The 16,013-nt window shown below is 52.9% G+C and overlaps 1 protein-coding gene across 1 annotated transcript in view; it reads right to left on the reverse strand.

Annotated features, from left to right (window-relative positions):
* Positions 1 to 16,013, reverse strand: part of ADARB2 (adenosine deaminase RNA specific B2 (inactive)) — a 240,495-nt gene that overhangs the window by 55,908 nt on the left and 168,574 nt on the right. The window contains exons 2-3 of the mRNA XM_040247959.1: positions 12,130 to 12,216; positions 9,592 to 10,463 (exon numbers count right to left, since the gene is read on the reverse strand). Of these exons, the coding sequence (XP_040103893.1) occupies positions 9,592 to 10,463; positions 12,130 to 12,216 (959 nt within the window). The remainder of the gene's footprint in view (positions 1 to 9,591; positions 10,464 to 12,129; positions 12,217 to 16,013) is intronic.

The raw sequence follows: 16,013 nt of genomic DNA on the forward strand, positions 1-16,013 counted from the left end.
ATGTCTGTCCCCTGTCTGTCTCCCTGTCTGTCTCCCTGTCTGTCCCCCTGTCTGTCCCCTGTCTGCCTCCCTGTCTGTCTCCATGTCTGTCCCCTGTCTGTCTCCATGTCTGTCCCCTGTCTGTCCCCCTGTCTGTCTGCATGTCTGTCCCCCTGTCTGTCTGCATGTCTGTCCCCCATCTGTCCCCCTGTCTGTCCTCTGTCTGTCTCCCTGCCTGTCTCCCTCTCTGTCCCCATGTCTGACGCCCTGTTTGTCTTCTGTCTGTTCCCCTCCTCTGTCCCCATGTCTGTCCCCCATCTGTCTCCCCTGTCTGTCCCCTGCCTGTCCCTCTATCTGTCCCTTTGTCTGGACCCCTGCTCTATCACTCTTGAGCTGCAGGGACCTCCCATTGGAGGAGGCATAAAGTCAGCCGAACTGAACCCTGAATCTGCCCCTCCTGCCTCTGCTGCCGGCCTGGTGAAACAGGGAACTGGACCCAAGCAGCCCCGTGGTCCTTCTGTTAGTGCAGATGACCCTCGTAACAGATGTGCTTATCGCTCAGGTTCTGAAACAAGAGGTAACAAGTAGCCGGAGTGTAGCAGGAGTTACCTCTGCACTGGCTTCCTCTCTGAACGTTTTGTATCTTGTTCTCATTTACACCCTTCCCCAATGTTCATTACGAAGTTTTAGCAGGACTAAGAATCATTTGGAGTACTTGTTAAAAATGCAGCCCAAGATATTCTGATTTGGTGATTTCAGAGTAAGGGCCAGGTTCTGCTCTTAAACATGGTGCCCAGGCAAACCTTACATAGGAGACATTGGGCCACAGCTTGGAAAACACTCAAGGGCCAGAGCTTCCTCTTATACACTTCTGTGTGTTCCCAGCACCTGGCACATTGCCTGGGGGAGAGTGTGGCCCCTTAAATATGTGTAGGATGATGGATGGATGGATACATGGAAACCAATGTCTTTGCCAGTGGGCCTGCTATTGGCAAGCCATCGGTGGGACTATGAACAAATCTTGACTGTCATTTATGCCTTTTCTAAACCTTAGGAAATATTTTGATATGTCTTAAATAAGAATAAATCAGTTAAATAAGAATAAATCAGTTCCTGCCTAAACAGGAAGAACTCTGTCACTTTTCTCAGATTTCAGAAGTCATCAAGGCAAAATTTGCAGCCCCCAGTTTTCTCACTCTTTCTGCAACTAGCTCTTTGCCTGGCTCATCTTATTTAGCACAAGCAACTCAGACTTGTTTGCATCACAATAAACTGCCTGCCACGTGGGTCTTAACATTTGGCTGCTGTGGTCAATATGACCATTCATAGCATGTTTCCACATATCTTCATTACAACTGAAAACATAATTAACTCTTATTCAAAAAGAATTTGGTTGTGAAATCCAATGATTTCTAGATGTGTCCCCTGTTTTCAGAAACTCCAATACGCAGTCATCCAAATCCATGGACTGCATAAATGCAGCACCAGTTCATTTCAGAACTACTCTCTGCGCTCCTGTAACATCCCCGAGGAGGCTCCCAGACCATGGGACTCTGTCACACATTTAAAACGTCACTCCCTTTAGTAATCAGACACACCCCAATGGAATGCTGCAGCACCTCCATTAAGGCGATTACCTGGTTATCGTGACGACTTTCCTGTCCGTCTCTCATGCTCACTGTGACTTAATGCATTTTATCATGTTTATCTTTGTTTGTTCAGGTTTTCCGTACTTGGTGCCTATTTAATGCCCTGAGCAGTTGAAGAACATTAAGGACGTTAAGCAGTTGAAGGATATTAAGCAGTGCCTTTCACTGCACCCCTTCAGATTTCTCAAACATCATGTGAACCCCCAAATGTTCATAAAGTCAGAATCCTTGCTTTAGAAAGGCAGATAATTCTGTATTATGATGCATGGGCACCGCATGGCTGTGGGAGGAAAATGAAGGGCTTGAGGGTTCTTGGAATATTTCTTCTTGTTATAAAGTAAGGACGACCTTTGCAACTCCGTTTAGGCTCAGCTGCTTGTGAATTATGAGGTGTTCCTCTCAGAGAGACACTTCCTGCAGCCCACTCGCCCTCAGAAGACCACAGAAGTTCTCTGCAGAAAAAAATTACCCTTTCTTAGTCCTCCGAGGGTAGCCCATGTCAGGCAGTGTTTTATTATTGTCCTTAGTCCGGGGAAGAATTACTTTCGGGAAGTTTCGGCTCATTACTTCTGGTCTTCATCAGCTGTTCTCAGGGGCCGTGGCCTTTACTGCACATGGCAGCCCCTCCCCTCTCTGCTGGGCTCCCTCTGACCACGGAGACAGAGCAGGTGGCCTGACAGCAGAGGCAGACTCAGGAGACCCCGGAGCTGGGCCATTTTAGAATGAATTCCAAGAGATTTATCCCTTTTCACTTAAAGGCCTGTTTTGTGAGTTTTATATGTAACCAAAAGTTATATGTAACTTTTTTGAATCAGGCCCAACTGCCCAATTGAATCAGGTCCAACTGGCCATCCAAAGTGTTGTCTAGAATGATGTGGAATTTTCTCATTGTGTGAATTTCCCATTTTGGGTGGCTCTTCCCGGCCACAGCTCCTATGATGAGAGCTGGCCATAGTCCAGGCCTCTGGGAGGCTCCTTCATGTTTCTGAGTGGACGGAGCGGTGGGGCCAACGGTTTTTAGGCTGGAAGGAGACAAGTTTCCTTGCTCTCTTGTCCCAGCCATTCAACCTGGGGAGTGGCGGCCAGATGCTGTCTGTAGGGCTTGGAGGCTGGGATCTGCCAGCTGCCCACCTGGACATTCATGTCAGTCTGGATTCACCTCCAGTCACCAGCAGGTTCTGTGGTTCCATAGTCTGAATTCAAAGCATCGTTCCCTCCCGAGACTCTTGTCAATTCTTGGTTAGATAGCTCATGGCTTTGTCATCTGTTGGCATCTCTTTCCTGGCTGACCACTCCCCGCCCTCCCCCCCTACCCCCCCAGCCTGTCTGCAGCGTCACATGCAGCCCACAGCAGCTTTTCCCTGAAGCTGACTCTCTGCTTGGAGAAAAGTGGATGAGATACAGTCTGCAGCATGGTCGATGCTGGCACAGCCACACCTCTGCTGAGCTGATGCAGGGAAGCAGGAGGGGGCCTTGTTGTTGGGCCTCCTTCCTCCTGGAGCTGTCAGAGCCTCTGTCCATCCCTGTCCTCATTTGTGTAATTGCCCACACAGCCCCTGGGCTGTATTCCTGCTTGCCTCCCGACTGCTTTGATTATGAAAGACAAACACCACCAAATACGGCCCCAATACCAACCGGCCCCGGGTAGAGGGGGTTTGTGCCACACATTGACAATTGTCCAGTCAACATGTCCATTTAGACGGCAGGCTTTCTGCGGGCACAGGTGTCCTGGCCACTCAGAGAGGGATGGCGTGCCCACTGGCGACACGCCCCTGCTCTCCTGAGTGCACACGTGGCGTTGAGGAAGGCTTCCTACCCCCAAGCACAGGGCTGAGGCGCCGTCGGCTTCTGATGAGAATGGTGTTAATTTGCTTCTTGCTCGAGGACCGTCTCCTGAGACAACAGGGTGTTCACGGCCAAGCAGAAAGGGAGCGGGACCTCTGTGGAGCAGGGCTGCCCCGCAATCCATCCCTGGGGGCAGGGCAGAGGCAAATGGCCACCAGGCACCAGCCCTCCGTTGTGTGCAGGCCCCCAGCTCCGTGGGTGGAGGTGCTGACCCCCGGGGATGCTCCCCCTTTCCTCCTCTGGCTCTTTGCATGTGGGCTTCCTCCTAGTTGCTGTGTTTTTTTCTGCTGTCGGTCCTCTTCACGGTGACAATGTGTCCCCAAGGAACAGGGGGCCCACCCCTCCCCACAAAGCCTGCTGTCTACACAGACAAGGGCAGGCTCTGTGCTGACAAAGGTGATCTTCTCATGAGGGAGTTGGCTTGCTGCTCTGCTCTGTCGTTTTGGGGGCCCTCACCTGGAAGCACCCTTTTTGCTGCTGGCCCTCCTGCTCTGGCCCACTCTGTGTCCCCTGTGTCACTCTCACTACGACAGGCCATGTGCTGCCCCATTGTTCAGGTGGGTCCGTTTCCTCGACAAACCTGTAAACGTGTTGGGAACTCAGGGAGGGCAGCCTGGAGCCCGAAGGAGAGTCTCTGCCCTCTGCCTTCCTGTGATCCTCCTCCCAGCTTCACCAGCCAGACTTTGGCCGGAGAATTTCAGTTTCCTGCCCCTCAGGCCTGCGTCTGCACAGTGGGAACATGAGTGGGGCCCCCTCCATGGTTCTGTGAGGCTCAGATGTGTTAATATATGTAAAGTGTGTACAGCAACATGGGACACTGTCAGCGTCTGACACATATCAGCTCCTCACATCACTGTGGGTCATCCTGGCATTGCCAGTGTCAGTCGCGGCTGTGGAATCGTGAGCAAGTGGGGAAGCTTAGTTTACAGCCTCTGGCTAATTGATCCACACTCATGTTAACTGTATTTGAAGACATCAGACACTGTATGGGGAACATACAGGTTTAAAGACACATTTCTCTCTTCTAACTTCAATTGTATCAAACTTTTTGTAGTAGAAATTCAGATGCTGGGGCTATTATATAAATGTAGATGGTACCTTGCATCCATCATGCTTAAGTGTACAAGTGTACACTGTACTGTATGATTATATTATACAGTATATAATATATACAGTACATTATATTGTATAATGTATAATGTGCATACATTAGATAAGTTGTGTTGTACAAACTATATTTTGTAGATACATACATACATTGTACAGATTGTATCATATAAATTGTGTATACATTGAGTATACAGTTGTACAAATACTATCACATAAATCATATTGGTGTACATTGTATCAAAGTTATATTGTGTGTGCATTGTACAAATTGTATCATATAAATTGTATTGGATATACTTTGTATAGATTGTATCATATAAGTTATATTGTGTACACATTGAGTGTACATTGTACAAAAATATGTAAATTTTATTTTGTATACATTGTACAGATTGTATCATATTGCATATACATTGTACCTTGTACAAATTGTATCATATAAATTATATTGTATAGACATAGTGTATACATTGTATAGATTGTATAAGTTATATTGTGTAGACACTGTGTGTACAGCTTGTATCATATAAGTTACATTGTGTACACATTGTGTGTACACTGTGTCAATGCACAAGTGTGTTGTTAGCATCTACAGAAGCTTCAGCAGGCTCACTGCAGGGGTTTTTGGAGACAGGGGACAGCAGCCAGGGGACCCATCTCTCCTGTCTGGCCGTCAGTGCTTCTACTGAGGAGATGAGGCCGTGGGGAAGGCCAGCGCTGGCTGGACGCGCAGGAGGGTAGACGGCTGCTCTTTCCTCCCCAAGGACCACAAGAGGGTGTCTGTGGCCACTGACCACAGATGGAGCCAAGGAGCTGAATGCAGGGAGGCTTCCTGGGCAATCGTGGCCTCGCCTCGGGGAGAATGGCCACGGCTAAGCACGAAGAACTGAAAGGGAGCTGGATGGGCTGCTGGGTCCATGGGCCCCTGCAACCCAGCGGCGGACACGTGGCCAGGGCAGAGCTGGCTGGAGCATTTGGGGGACTGAGGCCACTGGGACTCAGGAGGGGGGCCTCACCAGGTCCCACTGATTTTTTGGGGTGTCCTCAGGGGAAAACACTTTGGATGGTGTTGAGCGGGTGTGATTTCCACCCTCTGTAATTCAGGCCCATTTGAAATCTGAGGACCCACTCCTACTGATCTGTCGAGGTGGCATTAGTGAATATTCTGCGGTTAGGGTGGAGGTCAGCAGGGGCGTGAAACCAGGCAACCTGTGAGGTGGCCGGGCAGCAGGGGAGGGGCTCTGTTGTGTCCCCAACAGAGGCTGTTGAGGTTGATGTGCAGTCAGCCCCGGGTCTATTCCATAGCCTAGGCGTGTGTGGGAGCTCAGATCCAAGTTTGCAGTGAAGGGCTGACCTCTGGAAGCATTTTTATTTCCATGATGATACATGTCCCTTGGCTCCCCCTCCCAGCAGAGAGCTGTGCCACCAGGGAGCAGAGAAGGTGCTCTGGGCACCTGACCAATGGCCAGGCCTGGCCGGGGCCATCCGCTCCCTTGGGAGGACCTGCAAAGGGCTTGATCAGCATGCAGCCTTGGTAGCTGGTTTCAAAGGCACACCCTCCCACCCTCGGGGAGAAAGTGTGCTGCTTGATTTGACTGAATCTTTCAGACACTGTTAGTACCACCGCAGCCTGACATGGAAATTTAAAAAAAGAAAGGGAAACAAACAAAAAAAGGGCATCACTGAGGGCGAAAGGCTTCGGAGCGAGACAAGCCTGTGGTTCCCACACGAGGGGCCGGGTGCCACCATCTCCCCTCCCCTTCCCGTCAGCATCGTCGTAACTTTCAGTAACTTTCTTCTCCATCACGTGACGGATGCTCTTCTGTTTCCACAGAGCAGAAGCGCTGAGAGACAAGGCTTTCTGGCGGAATTTAATACTGTTGTGAATCCCAGTCTTCTCATGCCAGGGGTGAGGAATAAGACCACAGAGACACAGGTCTTATGATTTTTACCTTTTTCTCTTTTAACAATGATGTCCCAGCTAACGAGCATTTATATTCTGTCGTGGTCTTTTTATTGCGTCCACACTTCTTGTGAACCTAGAGGAAATCTGAGCTTCAGGCCTGCCCCCCACCTACCCCTGGTCTCCACGGGCACCTCATCACTGGTGTTTGCACAGTGTCCACTCACTAAGGCCTGCGCTGGGCAGTAGAGAATTTAATAAAGTTGTATTCTCGTCACTCTGGTAAAGAGACCTGAAGCCAGATCTTGTGAAATTGAAGGGAAGGACCAGCCTGGTTCTTAGACACCCCTCATGTTGAGGAGGTGGTGGAAATCCAACATGTCCATGATTTTAATCTTCATTGAGAATGTTATTCTTCAGAACTGCTTCAGACTCAAGGCCAAAACCATCCTAAATGACTCTTTCCTGCTGGACAGGGGTGCTCAGCCTGGAGGGACAGATGCCTCACTTGTCCAAGGAGGGTGGTGTCTGGGCGCCAAGGGCAGGGGTCCCTGGGGGCAGATCCCTGGGGTCTGGGCTGAGGGGTTCCTAGGGGGCTAAGTTGCTCAGAGTTGTCCTCAGGACGGGCAGAGCCTCTGACCCACTGAGCCAGCCCCACTGAGATCTGCTCTGGGCTGAGGTTGAACAACCCAGGGCAGGTCCTGACCCGCCTGCGTGGCATCAGCACTGCAGACGCCTGCAGTGGTCCTGGGCTTCCTGCAGCCAGAAGTCCCACACCGCTGACTGATCCTATTGGCGGGCCTGGAGAGCGAACCACTGAACAAGACCCCAGGAGTCCTGTGCACTGAGCCTGCCCCCAGGGCAGAGAGTGCCAAGTCCTGAGCTAGATACCCCAGGGCCAGAGGCCAGGTCTCTCCAGGGTGAACGCTGCCCTCCCCACCTGCCCCGGACTCGGGCAGGGGCCTCTCAGACCTTCCTGGGGGTGTGCACAGCAGAGCCAGAAGCATGGCTCCTGACACAGGTGCTGGCGGTGCGGTTACATGGGTGACAGGTCGTGACCCTGGTGACCAGGACTGGCGTGAGTGGGAAGGATGCATTGTAGACAGCATAGACGCCTGGGCAGAGGAGGCAGTGGAGCTGCGTCTACAGGGACCCTGGAGTCTCTGAATCTAGACCACGTCCAAGGTGGGCTCTGGACTTAATAAGGCCCCGGAGGTTGCCTGGTGCTGAAAGGGGAGCGGGCGATGTGCCCCAGGACAGCCCAGGGTGATGGATGGGCCGCAGCCTCCTGCTGCTCCGTACCCTCCATCATCCGGGCGGGTGTTAGCCGACAGTCAGGGAAAAATTATTTAGTGGTGGCAGCTTTCACTGATGTGCTGCATTCTGGGGTCAAACGACTGTTACAAAGCAGCAGTGCCGCCCAGTTCCCGCGTCTCGAGAGTGCAGGGTTGACAATGTGAAAGGAAAGGCATCACAGCGGGCTCACCGACATCCTTCAGCCCTCACGCAGGTGTGTGCGTGTGTGTGGGCGTGTGTGCACAGCAGAATTGGAGGAAGGGCTCTGCTCACTAAATAGTGTCGGGCAGAGGAGGGAGGCCTTCATGGGCAGCCCAGGTCACCAGGCCTGAGAGGGGCTGAGGGGCTTCCTTGGAAGGTGTTGGGGGGTCAGAGCTACAGGCGAGGTGGAGACACTGGGCTGAGGAGAGGGGGAGAGACAGGTGGGGGCGTCAGGAAGGGACAGCAGGGCCACCACGCTCCAGGCCAGGACTCGTGCCAACACCAAACACTCGCCTCTGTCCGCACTGTGTGTCATCTGAGGCTGTGTGGGAGGCGAGACATGGGGAGATTATGGGCCAACCCCTCCAATTTGCTCCTAGGATGTGCAGTAAACATTTGAAAATTAATGAAGGAACTGGGGGCAGAGGTAGCAGGAGAAACAGCTGCCCCCGGGGTTCCCCATTCAGCGGTTTCTGTCCCTCAAGTGACTGAGTTGTGGGGACCAGACCGATACCTGCTGGGCCCGTCCACGATCTGTGCTTGCCAGAGTTAGAGAACTGCTCATTGGATGGATGAGAGGATGGACAGATGGACAAATGGGTAGAGGGATGGATGGACAGATGGACGCTGGCTTCTGGCTGTGATCTGATATGAGGGCTCCATCCAGCACCCCTCCAGCACCCCGAGTCCACCTCTAGTGGACACATGACCTCCTGAGGCAAACAGCGGATTCTACGTGAGGTGCCGTGAGATGAGGATGCCCTGGTCTGAGCAGAGATTTACAAGTGCCGATCGCTGACTAGGGACCTCGTGCAGACTGAGGGCCTTAAACTGCAAAACCTTCTCTCCTACTGATGAGGAAGTGGATGAGGGGGACTTCTTGTGTCACCTCAGAGGGGACAATGCTCATGGATGAGCAGAAGGAGGAGGAGGCAGGAGAACAGGCCCCAATACCAGGACTGTGCTCAGGACGCCTCCCCTGTACAGGGCTGAGCTCCGTGAGGTGCTCGCGTGTTGTGGGCAACAAGCCCCCGAGGCAGTGAGGGGTGGGTCCCCCTTGAGCTCCTCACCCACCCAGCCCTCTGTTCTGGCAGAACTCCAGCCCCGGAGTCAGGATCGCAGCCCATACCTGCCCCAGACACGCCAACTGCACAGAACATGCCAATCTGCACTGAACATGCCGATGGGCACCAAATAAACCAACGGGCACCGAACACGCTGACCGGGACTGAACATGCTGACCTGCATCGAACACGCCGACTGGCACCGAACACGCCAATGACGGGCTGTCCTGCTGTGCCGCCCTCTCAGGTGCAGGGAGCCCGCCCCCACTGCCCTGTCCCTGTGGCCAGCATCACTGTTGCCAAGACAGCTGGCTGCCCAGCTCTCCATCATCTTTGCCCAGTCCCCCGGCATTCCTTCCCTTCCCACATTTGCTTTCAGGCTCTCTGCCCCCAAATCCGAGCTGGGCTTCTGCATCAAGGCAGGAGGGGCAGCACCTGCTTGTCTGGGAGGCATAGGGGCCCCCCACACATGGGGATGGAGCAGGGAGACCACCTGCTGCCCCCGCCCTGCTCCACCCCCTGGCAGCCACCCGAGGGCTCTCACCTGGGGCAGGAGGTGACTTCTACTCCTGCTGGGGATGTGGCTGGGCAGCCGGATGTCGAAGAGGGCCTGCAGGGCGGCCTGGGCGGCCTGGCCCTTGGCCAGCTTCTTGCTGCGTCCCGAGCCCTCGAACGTCCTCCCGTCCACGCTGACTGCCATGACGAAGCTCTGGGCACGCCGCTTCTCAGGCTCGGAGAGGCACACATAGCGCAGGCCAGAGCGCAGCTCGTTCAACAGCACCACAGGGTTCCCAGTGCCAGGGGCCGTGGGCGCCCCCAGGCCCAGGTCCAGTGGGCGGCCCAGGAGCCGGCCCCGCCGGCAGGCCGTGGACAGGCACTCGGGGGCGGGGGGGCGGCGGCCCGGGAAGCCCTCGCTGGGAGCTGCAGGCTCGAACCGCTGGAACAGGGCGTCGGGGAAGTCAGCCTGGTCGGAGGTGAAGTCAGGGGCCATGCCGCCGGGGGCTGGGGGTGCCTGGCCAGCGTTGGGGAGCTGCACGAAGGAGCGGAGGGCCAGCTCGGCTGCCCGCATCTTGGCCTTCTTCTTGGTGGGCCCGGTCCCCTCGAAGGTGAGCCCGTTGACATCCACGGCCACGGCAAAGATGGGCGCGTGCACCGGGCCGGTCTGCGACACCATGCGGAACTGCAGGCCTGGCCGCAGCTCGTGCAGCTGCACCAGCGCATTCTTGGGTGCTACGGACCATGAGAGCCGCCGCCACAGCAGCCTCAGGGGACACAGGTGCCCACCATTTCCCTCTTCCAGTGGCCGCTTCCTCTTCAGGCCGGGCGTGCCCCCTCGGGTCCTGTCCCCGGCTGGTGGTGGCCTGGCCTCCAGGTTGCTCACATTGCGGTTCTCCTTGACATCGGCACTGCTGGTACCTGGAGGGGAGACAGGCCGTGTGACCCAAGGCTGTGGGGACTGCGGGTCCTGCTGCTGACGACCCCTCTCAGCACCTGGGCCAAGAGGCAGGAATAACCCGCACTTTCCCAAACTGGAGGTAAAGATGGAGAGAGTAACAGCTCAACCCCGGGAGCCCACAGCAGAGTGCCCAGAAACTCTCTGGGAGCTCTCCATGTTCTTACTGATCTCCCAGATGTGAGATGGGGGAGGCAGTGCGTGTGATCAAAGTGGCTGGTGTGGCAGCTGCCTTCTTAGTCTCTCAGGAGAAGGTTTATCTTGGAGGAACCACCTGGCAGGCCCAGCTTGCCCTCATCCTGGCCTGAGATCGCGTCCACACCCTCTGGTCATCATCCTAGCTCTGTCAGCCTCAAAGTTTAAAGTGAGTCAGGCAGATCCAAGCATGGAGGAAGACCCCCCCCATACTGATCGGTAATTAATAAAAGCTGGTAGAAGTGCAGTCTCCCGGAACGCCCTGATACATGCTCCGGGGGTGATGCCACTCATGTTTTCTGCAGACGGGCAGATTAGGGGTTCAGCTCCCCCCAACACGGCCTCCCAAGTAGGCTGCATGAAGTGAGGGAAGCTGCAGGGCAGGGCAGTGGTCAATCTGTGGCTCTGGGTCAAACAGGTGAGAGGTCAAAGTCCCCCACGACCACAGTGAGTGTGTGTGAGCTTGGGCAGCCCCTCCACCTGCCTCAACTCCATTTTCTTAAGATGGAAACTGGGTTTGGCAGCTCTTGCCTCAGGGGTTACTGTGAGGTTGAGCTGGGGGACATGTGTAAAGGACAAGACCCCTGACACAGAGCAGAGTCAGATGCAGTTCTGAAAACAGCAGGAAAAGGCAGGCAGACACTGGTAGGTCTGTCCAGGGCCACTCCCCTGCTTATTTCAGGAGCTGGGGTTCCTGATGAATTTCCTAGAAATTCCAGGACCCCCAGAAAAGAGGGCTGGAGTGCTCCCACCCCCAGAGAGCCTGGCCCTGCGCCAGTTCTGAGACCAGGCCTGGGGACCCCACGATGAACCCGTAGACACACCCATTGCTCCTTGGTCACCCACCCAAGAGCCTCAGTGGCCATCAGCATGCCACCTGCTTCCACAAGCACATGGCTGACCCTGTGACCCAAGGTGGCCACCTGTCAGATAACACTGAAACGCAAGACGTGTTCTGGTTGTGTGGACCATCTCACCCTCCACGCTTTCCTGCCTCAAGTGAGAGGGGTGCCCTGCCCGACACACGCACCCAACGCTCCCTCCCCTCACGGCCATCCGCTCTGGTCTCCTCTGCGGGTGCGCTGTCCAGATCTGCCGCCCCCCCCTGCCCCCGCCCCCCCTCCCCGCCCTGATGTCTCTCCAGTGTCACAAGCCAAATGCAGTTTCAACAGCAGGCACCCGTCCAGCTTTTTCCTTGTTAAATAACGGGACATACTGTTCAAAGAGGCTGTGTTCACTTTCCTTTCTCTTTTTGGTTTGGAGGGAAAAGCAAAGAAAAGAGAGGAGGGATGGTCCAAGAGAACTTTTCTTGCAATGCCTGGAGTTCTTAGTCACATGGTCACTGCCTGGATTTCCTACCACTGTCGGGGGTGAGGTGGGGTGGGATCCCAGTTGGGTGGCTGGGACCCCGGCTCTGGGGAAGGAGCTGCTTACTGAGGTTGTCCTCATCCTCTGCGTGCGTGGCCCCAGGGTTCAGGCGTTTGAAGGGAGCGATGAAGGCTGACAACATGCTCACTTTGTCTGGAAAGAAAAGAAGAGGAAATGCACTTTTGACACCAAGTCTCAGAAAAACTCAGTGCTTTCACATGTTCTCATTACTGGGGATTTGGACATGGGAAGTTGAAAGTTCATTTTGGTTTTAGCCTCTTCATTTTGGTTTAGTCTTTTATTGAATTTCGGACAGCATTTTATCAAATTCCCCTCTCCATTCAATATTAAACTTTATGATCTCCATCTTTCTTATTTTCTTATTTTTGGCGTCTCCATGTCCCTCAAAACCGGAAGTCTTCACCTGTACACTGAGGTTAGTTCACAGAGAGGAGCGAGGCAGACTGAGAGCTGTCGCAGCTAAATAAGTGTCCTGCAAGCAGAGCCACGACCCTCCTCCCCAGAGGTGGAGACCTTGCTCTGTGGACTGAAAGAGTGTGAAAAAAAAGGACTTCTCAAAACTGCAGCAAATACTCGATGTGTGTTTGAGCAGAAGATGATGGGACAGGAGGAGGGAGCAGGGCTGAGGGTGTGGAGGGTCCCTTGAAGTGGGAGCGGTCATCGAGTGGCGAGAGGAGCTTGAGAGCCCCCGCCTGCAGTCCTAGGGATGGTCTTGGCTGCAGACTCCCCTGGGGGCAGCACAGAGAGCAACTCGAACCCAGGACGAGTTGGCGCTTGGGACCAACAGGCTCAGCTGTTCCCTCTAAACAGAGACCAAGGGCTGAAATAAGAGAATAACTAAGGAAGGGACCAAAAGGAAGACTCCCTATTTCAGAACCCTGATCCAAACTACAAGTGAGTCCACAGGAGAACTCAGCCCTGATGTCCCCAGAGTTCCTCTGCTCAGACCCTCAGGGCTGCAGCGTTCCTGACTTTCCACGTGACCTTAGGAAACCACATGTTCTTAGGAAACCATGGATGGAAGCATGCAGCTGCTCATCCCGTGTGTCAGAGGTCACTGCAAGGTCACCCCGCCCTTCCCGCTGGCTGGGGTGTCCAGGGCCCCCGTCAGGGACACTTTCTGCATCCTCTGTGCCTGGTGCTGCCTTGTGCCTGCTCTGTGCTCAGACAAGAGCCCCGCTCTGGGCACAGCTCTGCGATCTTCTGTGGAAACCTCAGCTGTGCCGCCAACTCCAGACCCAGGCCTGGAACGTGCTCTTTCTCTTTCTGTTCTGAGCCTGCTTTCTCTTTAGCCGGGCTTTCCAGAGGCCAGGGCAGTTCACGCTGAAATTCATTCAGGAGCCTGTTAACAGCTGTTGTTTCCAGCAGGGACAGGCAACAATATAATGCTCACTCAGAGAACAATAAATAACTCAAATACGGGAGGTTGCTCCCTCTTCATTCCACTGAACAAGAGGAATCAGCCAGGGAAGTCCCCGTTCCCACCCTTGCGGCTGTGCCAATTTATTGTGTGGGAATGAAATCTCTTCTTGAGTTATAATTTCATTAAAGGAGCCCAGTAATATTCCAGAGCGAGTGTGAAGCTCAAATGATTTAGTCTGGAACATTTTGAAATGAAATTACAATTTTCTAATAAACAGGGCTCCTAGCCAGACACCCACAAAACACACCAAGCCATTCAGAGCTCACCTTAGACAAACTATGAAATACTTAGAGATGGTTTTCCATCCATCAGAGTCCTCCATTTCTAGGTGGCCAGAGTTGTCAAATAAAAATTCAAGACAACTAGTGAAGACTGAGTTTTGGATACATGAGAGATATTTTTCTGTGTATATCTCTATAATATTGTATGGGACATATACACACTACAAAAATTATTATTTATCTGAAATGCAAATTTAAGGCAAAAGACTTGAATAAACATTTCTACAAGGAAAATGCACAAATGGCCAATAAGCACATGAACAGATATTCAACATCATCAGGGGAACAGAAATCAGAACTAGGGTGAGACAGCTTCTCACACATGTTAGGCTGGCTGCTATTAAAAAAACCAAGAAAATAATACATGTGGGTGAGGACGTGTAGAAATCAGAACGCAGTGCGCTGCTGGTGGGAGTGTAAAACAGTGCAGCCACTGGGAAGCCCATATTTCCACTCAGGTGTAGATCCAGAAGAATCGACAGGGGGATTCAAAGAGATACAGCACACCCATGTTCAAAGCAGTGTGACGCACAACAGCCAAATGGGGAGGCAACCCAAGTGTAGATGGACAGATGTGGTCTGTACACACAAGGGAACATTATTCATCCTTGAAACGGAAGGCGATTCTGACGCAGGCTACAGCATGGTGAACCTTGGGGACAAGGAAGCCAGCCACAAAAGGACAAAAGCAGCGTGACCACTTCTGAGACAGGTACGAGGACGGCCCCCAGGGCTGGAGGAGGGAAACGGGGCTGGTCAGCGAGTGAAGACAGAGCCCAGCTTGAGGAAAGGAGGAAGCTGGACGTGGAGGTGGTGGTGGCTGCATAGCATAGAGACGTACTTAACATCACTGAGCTACATGCTGGAGCACAGGTAATACTGTACCTTTTTTATTTTGTATGTTTTACTACAATTTAAAAAATAAAAAGCAATTCAGGTTTAACTGCACATCCTGTGGCTTTTTGGGTAACCCTAGCCCTTCATTGGTTGATCCACTCCTCTGGTGTGATGGGTTTGGATTTCGGGCCGGCTGAAACCAGGTAGACAAGCCAGGCAGAAAGCCTCAGAGATGCTGAGTCAGCTCACCAGACTCTGGGTACCGCCACCTGCTGGGATGCTTCAGGAGGGAGAAGCAGCTACCCTGATAGCACATGGGAAACAGCGACTCCTAGGAAGGACACACAGAGTGTTCTCTTTTTATCACAGAGCACAGCTTGTGGGATCTTAGTTCCCCAACCAGGGATCAAAGTGCTGTGAAAGCACAGAGTCCTAACCACTGGATGCTAGGGAATCCCCTCAGACCGAGTCTTTAGAAGGTCATTAGGGAAAAGGGTGAGGAACTGCATTTTCTATTTAGAAAAATTCCAAGACAAATTATTTGCTGTCAGTGCCTTCTTCGTGGTTGTTTCCTGGACACAGGCCTGTCAAGGCATCTACTTCTGCAGGTTCCAGGCAAGCAGAGCCCCAGTACCCAGCTGCTTCTGTCTCTGTGTTTCTCACAGTTGTTTGAAAATCTGGCTGCATGCAGGTCACAGACTGATGGAAAATAGAGGCCCTGCTTTTGTTACTCTCAGTTCTGGATGGTTTGGGTCCACTGAGAGTAGCTGGTAAACAGGGCTCCCGGCCTCTCACTGGAGAGTCAGAGGAAGGAGGGGGCCTTTCTCCTGGGAAAGCAGCTGAACGGGCTGGGTATCCCTACCTGCGGATGGGTCTGTGGCTCTCAGCTCAGGCCTGGCATCCCTGTGAACCAGCCGGATGTTGTTCTGTGTGAGAGGCCCCTGTGAGGGCAGCATGCAGGCCAGCCTCCAGTCAGGAGTGATTTGGGGGGATGTTCAGGTCATTAGTATAATGGCATTTTCAATGAGCTACATGGAATGAATGATCCAGGAGATTTGTACTATAAACCTTTTTACTCAGTGCAAACAACTGCAAAATAAATGGCTTTGGCCCATGTTGAAGTGATTTCGTGTGTTTTTGGAGCATGTGTGGGACAGAAGTCACTTCCTGAAATGCACGAGATCACATTGGTTGAGAATATTGTTAATGAAGAAGAAATACAATTTGGTGATGACATAAAGATAGAAAAATGGAACAAAGTGGATGGTTCAGAAATGGAATCATACGTGTGTGATCAACCGACCTTCAACAAAGGTCTGAGTCTCTCGTTGGGGTAAAAGAAAGTCTTTTTAACAAGAAGTGCTGAAAAACTATACACCATCTTGGAA

Source organism: Oryx dammah, unplaced genomic scaffold (genome assembly GCF_014754425.2).
Source record: "Oryx dammah isolate SB20612 unplaced genomic scaffold, SCBI_Odam_1.1 HiC_scaffold_10, whole genome shotgun sequence".
NCBI lineage: Eukaryota > Metazoa > Chordata > Mammalia > Artiodactyla > Bovidae > Oryx > Oryx dammah.